A 6,257-nucleotide genomic window follows, 5' to 3' on the forward strand; every position below is an offset into this window, starting at 1 on the left:
CACGGGTTAGATACAGAGTAAAGCTCCCTCTACACTGTCCCATCAAACACTCGCAGGGCAGGTACAGCACGGGTTAGATACAGAGTAAAGCTCTCTCTACACTGTCCCATCAAACATTCTCAGGGCAGGTACAGCACGTGTTAGATACAGAGTAAAGCTCCCTCTACACTGTCCCATCAAACACTCCCAGGGCAGGTACAGCATGAGTTAGATACAGAGAAAAGCTCCCTCTACACTGTCCCATCAAACACTCCCAGGGCAGGTACAGCACGGGTTAGATACAGAGTAACGCTCCCTCTACACTGTCCCATCAAACACTGGCAGGGCAGGTACAGCATGGGTTAGATACAGAGTAAAGCACCCTCTACACTGTCCCATCAAACACTCCCAGGGCAGGTACAGCACGGGTTAGATACAGAGTAAAGCTCCCTCTACACTGTCCCATCAAACACTCCCAGGGCAGGTACAGCACGGGTTAGATACAGAGTAAAGCTCCCTCTACACTGTCCCGTCAAACACTCCCAGGGCAGGTACAGCACGGGTTAGATACAGAGTAAAGCTCCCTCTACACTGTCCCATCAAACACTCCCAGGCCAGGTACAGCATGGGTTAGATACAGAGGAAAGCTCCCTCTACACTGTCCCATCAAACACTCCCAGGGCAGGTACAGCATGGTATAGATACAGAGTAAAGCTCCCTCTACACTGTCCCATCAAACACTCTCAGGGCAGGTACAGCACGGGTTAGATACAGAGTAAAGCTCCCTCTACACTGTCCCGTCAAACACTCCCAGGGCAGGTACAGCACGGGTTAGATACAGAGTAAAGCTCCCTCTACACTGTCCCATCAAACACTCCCAGGCCAGGTACAGCATGGGTTAGATACAGAGGAAAGCTCCCTCTACACTGTCCCATCAAACACTCCCAGGGCAGGTACAGCATGGTATAGACACAGAGTAAAGCTCCCTCTACACTGTCCCATCAAACACTCTCAGGGCAGGTACAGCACGGGTTAGATACAGAGTAAAGCTCCCTCTACACGGTCCCATCAAACACTCCCAGGGCAGGTACAGCACGGGTTAGATACAGAGTAAAGCTCTCTCTACGCTGTCCCATCAAACACTCCCAGGGCAGGTGCAGCACAGGGTTAGATACAGAGTAAAGCTCCCTCTGCACTGTCCCATCAAACACTCCCAGGGCAGGTACAGCACGGGTTAGATACAGAGTAACGCTCCCTCTACACAGTCCCATCAAACACTCCCAGGGCAGGTACAGCACAGGGTTAGATACAGAGTAAATCTCCCTCTACACTGTCCCATGAAACACTCCCAGGGCAGGTGCAGCACAGGGTTAGATACAGAGTAAAGCTCCCTCTACACTGTCCCATCAAACACTCCCAGGGCAGGTACTGCACGGGTTAGATACAGAGTAAAGCTCCCTCTACACTGTCCCATCAAACACTCCCAGGGCAGGTACAGCACGGGTTAGATACAGAGTAAAGGTCCCTCTACTCTGTCCCATCAAACACTCCCTGGGCAGGTACAGCACGGGTTAGATATAGAGTAAAGCTCCCTCTACACTGTACCATCAAACACTCCCAGGGCAGGTACAGCACGGGGTTAGATACAGAGTAAAGCTCCCTCTACACTGTCCCATCAAACACTCCCAGGGCAGGTACAGCACGGGGTTCGATACCGAGTAAAGCTACAGGGTGAGTGGTCAATCTCTGACCGTCACTGTTCCAACCAGTCCCCCCATCAGCGAGAGAGAAACCCTTTGTCCCCTCTCTCTGGGTTGTCCCCTTGTTGTGGCTCCTGAACTCACCGAAGCCTCGTCTCCTGCGAGCATCCCAGGGTTTTTGCTGAGGTCCAGGTGGCTCAAAGTGTTTGCGAAGTTCTCGTTGGAGTTGAGAGTCTGAGCCAATGGAACAAGTCCTGTGAAGAGGGATCAGAGGAACCTGGGTGTACTTGTACACCAATCACAGAAAGTTAACGTGTAAGTACAGCAAGCAATAAGGAAGGCAAATGGCCTGTTGGCCTTTATTGCAAGGGGGTTGTAGTATAAGAGTAAGGAAGTCTTGCTGCAATTGTACAGGGCCTTGGTGAGACCACACCTGGAGTACTGGGCACAGTTTTGGTCTCCTTATCTAAGGAAAGATATACTTGCCTTGGAGGCGGTGCAACGAAGGTTCACTAGATTGATTCCTGGGAGGAGAGGGCTGTCCTATGATGAGAGGTTGTGTAGATTGGGCCTATAGGGCTAGAAATTCAGTGGGCTTTGCGCCCAGTTTTCGCCCAAAGAGGGCTTTTGCGCCACTTGCTGAGCTTTCGCCGATATTCAGCGCTGCGGTAATGGCGGCGTTAGGCAGTAGCGCTGCGCCGCCACCGATGACGTCATCGGTGTGCGCAGTGCCCCGCTACCACCCCACTACCGACCCGACTGCCATATTTAGTTGCGGCCGCCTCTTCTGCAGCGGCCGCAAACAGCGATCGGAAAACGGGGCCGTCCTGTAGCGTTAGTGGGGCGAGTTAAGGCGGAGGTGCGGTCGGCCGCTTTATCGGCGGCCGCCTGCCCGCACCTCCTTCCCCGGCCTCCTCCACCACCCCCCCCGCGGCATTGCCGGCTGTTTTCCGGGAGCCCGGCACTTCTCCGTGGTGCCGGGCTCATTTGCCGGCACTAGCGAGCGGCGATCTCGCTGTTGCAGGCACCTCCCCCTTAAGAGAGGGAGGAAGGCCTGCAGTACCGCAGCCTGCCGCTCCGCAGCGGGTGGCGCTGTGGCACCTAGCGCGCCGATATTCAGTTTCAGCGCCCAAAGCGGGGTCGCTGAAACCCTTGAATAGCGGCCGCCTTCGAGTTGGGGCGCTGAAACTGAATTTCCGGCGGGCGCAAGTGGCTCCGCGCGCAGCGGTACTTTCTGGGCGCGAGCGAGCTGGCCGCCCCAAACTGAATTTCTAGGCCATAATCTCTGGAGTTTAGGAGAATGAGAGGTGATCCAATTGAAACATAAGATTCTGAAGGGGATTGACAGGGTAGATGCTGAGAGGTTGTTTGCCCCTGGCTGGAGAGTCTAGAACTAGGGGGCATAGTCTCAGGATAAGGGGTCGGCCATTTAGGACTGAGATGAGGAGGAAAGTCTTCACTCAGAGGGTTGTGAATCTGTGAAATTCGCTGCCCCAGAGGGCTGTGGATGCTGAGTCTTTGAGTATAAGGTGGTTAAGTAGATAAGGTGGTTAAGAGGGCATATGGGATACTTGCCTTCATTAGCCGAGGCATAGAATATAAGAGCAGGGAGGTTATGATGGAGCTGTACAAAACGCTAGTTGGGCCACAGCTGGAATACTGTGTGCAGTTCTGGTCGCCACACTATAGGAAGGATGTGATTGCATTGGAGAGGGTGCAGAGGAGATTCACCAGGATGTTACCTGGGCTGGAGCGCTTCAGCTATGAAGAGAGACTGGACAGGCTGGGGTTGTTTTCCTTGGAGCAGAGAAGACTGAGGGGGGACCTGATTGAAGTGTACAGAATTATGAGGGGCATAGATAGGGTAGATAGAAAGGAACTTTTCCCCTTAGTAGAGGGGTCAATAACCAGAGGGCATAGTTTCAAGGTAAGGGGCAGGAGGTTTAGAGGGGATTTGAGGAGGAACTTTTTCACCCAGAGGGTGGTTGGAATCTGGAACTCACTGCCTGAAAGGGTGGTAGAGGCAGGAACCCTCACAACATTCAAGAAGCATTTCGATGAGCACTTGAAACACAAGGCTACGGACCAAGTGCTGGAAAATGGGATAAGAATAGACAGGGCTTGATGGCCGGCGCGGACACGATGGGCCGAAGGGCCTCTCTCTGTACTGTATAACTCTATGATTCACTATTCAAAACTGAGATCGATAGATTTTTGGTCACTAAGGGAATCCAGGGATATGGGGAGAGGGCGGGGAAGTGGAGATGAGGTCGAAGTTCATCTTAAGGTAAGCATGCAGGTGCAGCAGGCGGTTAAGAAGGTAAATGGTATGTTGGCCTTCGTAGCGAGAGGGTTTGAGTACAGGAACAAGGATGTCTTGCTGCAGTTGTACAGGGCCTTGGTGAGACCGCACCTTGAGTATTGTGTGCAGTTTTGGTCGCCATATCTGAGGAAGGATGTTCTTGCCATGGAAGGAGTTCAGCGAAGATTCACCAGGCTGATACCTGGGATGGCAGGAATGACGTATGAGGAGAGATTGGGTCGATTGGGCTTATACTCACTGGAGTTTAGAAGAATGAGAGGGGATCTCATTGAAACTTATAAAATTCTGACAGGACTGGACAGACTAGATGCAGGAAGGATGTTCCCGATGGTCGGGGAGTCCAGAACCAGGGGACACAGTCTAAGGATAAGGGGTAAGCCATTTAGGACAGAAATGAGGAGGAATTTCTTCACCCAGAGAGAGGTGAACCTGTGGAATTCTCTACCACAGAAGGCAGTGGAGACCAATTCATTAAATATATTCAAGAAGGAGTTGGATATATTTCTTAAGGCTAAAGGGATCAAGGGGTATGGGGAGAAGGCAGGGACAGGGTACTGAATTTGGATGATCAGCCATGATCGCATTGAATGGTGGAGCAGGCTCGAGGGGCCAAATGGCCTACTCCTGCTCCTATCTTCAATGTTTCTATGTTTCTATGTTACTGAAAGATTGAGCAGGCTCGAAGGGCCATGTGGCCTACTCCTGATCCTATTTCTTCTGTTCTTGTGAGTGAGAGAGATAGAGTAAGAGAAACATAGAGTTAGACATTGTGCAGTTCAAAAACTGCCCAAATACCCACGGTATGAAAGAGCAAGCAGGGTCCTCGGGTTTATTAATAGAGCAATAGAGTACAAAAGGAAGGAAGGTATTGCTAAACCTTTATATAAATCAATGGATTAGGCCCCAGCTGGAGTCTTGCGTCCAATTCTGGGCACCACACTTTAGGAAAGATGTCAAGGCCTTGGAGTGGGTGCAGAGGAGATTTATTAGACTGGTACCAGGGATGAGAGACTTCAGTTACGTGGAGAGACTGGCGAAGCTGGGATTGTTCTCCTTAGAGCAGAGAAGGTTAAGGGGAGATTGACCAGAATGGTACCAGCGATGAGGGACTTCAGTGATGTGGAGAGACTGGAGAAGCTGGGGTTGTTCTCCTTGGAGCAGAGAAGGTTAAGGGCAGATTGACCAGAATGGTACCAGGGATGAGGGGCTTCAGTTACGTGGAGAGACTGGAGAAGCTGGGATTGTTTTCCTTGGAGCAGAGAAGGTTAAGGGGAGATTTAATAGAGGTGTTCAAAATTACAAGGGGGTTCTGACAGAGTAAATAAGGAGAAAGAGTTTCCAGTGGCAGGAGGGTCGGTAACCAGAGGACACAGATTTAAGATAATCGGTAAAAGAACCGGAGGGGGAGATGAGGAGAATTTTTTTCCGCAGCGAGTTGTTGTGATCTGGAACGCGCTGCCTGAAAGGGCGGTGGAAGCAGATTCAATAGTGACTTTCAAAAGGGAATTGGAGAAATACTTGAAGGGGAAAAATTTGCAGGGGCTACGGATAAAGAGCGGGGGAGTGGGACGAATGGGATAGCTCAGGCACGTTGGGCCGAATGGTCTCCTCCTCCGCTGCAATAGTCTGGATTCTATCCGTGCTCGATTGATGGTCGCTCCTGGACCAGAGTCAAGTCTCACCTTTCAGTGTCAGCGATGTTCTGGACAAGTTCAGGCGCTTCAAACCCATCAGATGGTTCGCCAGATACTGACTCAAAGAGGAAATGCCTACGGAGAGAGAGAGAATGTGAGAGGGTTGGCAAGAGACAGAGAAAGAGAGAGAGAGAACATGAGAGGGTGAGAGGGTGTGAGAGAGAGAGAGAGAGAGAGAGAGAGAGACAGAGACAGAGGGAGAGAGAGAATGTGAGAGGGTGAGAGCGAGACAGAGAGAGAGAGAGAGAGAACATGAGAGGGTGAGAGGGTGTGAGAGACAGAGCGAGAGAGAGACAGAGAGAGACAGAGGGAGAGAGAGAACGTGAGAGGGTGAGCAAGACAGAGAGAGAGAGAGAGAGAGTGAACGTGAGAACGTGAGAGGGTGAGAGAGAGGGAGAGAGCGAGAGAGCGAAAGAGACAGAGAGAGACAAAGGGAGACAGAGGAGAGAGAGAACGTGAGAGGGTGAGAGTGAGAGTGAGAGAGAGAGAGTAAACGTGAGAGGGTGAGAGGGTGTGAGAGACAGAGAGAGAGAGAGAGAGACAGAGAGAGACAGAGGGAGA

At 51.5% G+C, this 6,257-nt stretch overlaps 1 protein-coding gene across 1 annotated transcript in view; it reads right to left on the reverse strand.

Moving 5' to 3' along the window:
- LOC147118172 (capping protein, Arp2/3 and myosin-I linker protein 3-like) overlaps positions 1–6,257 on the reverse strand; it is a 75,438-nt gene that overhangs the window by 41,163 nt on the left and 28,018 nt on the right. Inside the window, exons 10-11 of the mRNA XM_085983669.1 lie at positions 5,685–5,771; positions 1,824–1,933 (exon numbers count right to left, since the gene is read on the reverse strand). Coding sequence (XP_085839795.1) covers positions 1,824–1,933; positions 5,685–5,771 — 197 coding nt within the window. The remainder of the gene's footprint in view (positions 1–1,823; positions 1,934–5,684; positions 5,772–6,257) is intronic.

This window comes from Somniosus microcephalus, chromosome 4, assembly GCF_052327205.1.
Source record: "Somniosus microcephalus isolate GS21.2 chromosome 4, FLI_Smic_1.0, whole genome shotgun sequence".
In the NCBI taxonomy this organism is placed as follows: Eukaryota; Metazoa; Chordata; class Chondrichthyes; order Squaliformes; family Somniosidae; genus Somniosus; species Somniosus microcephalus.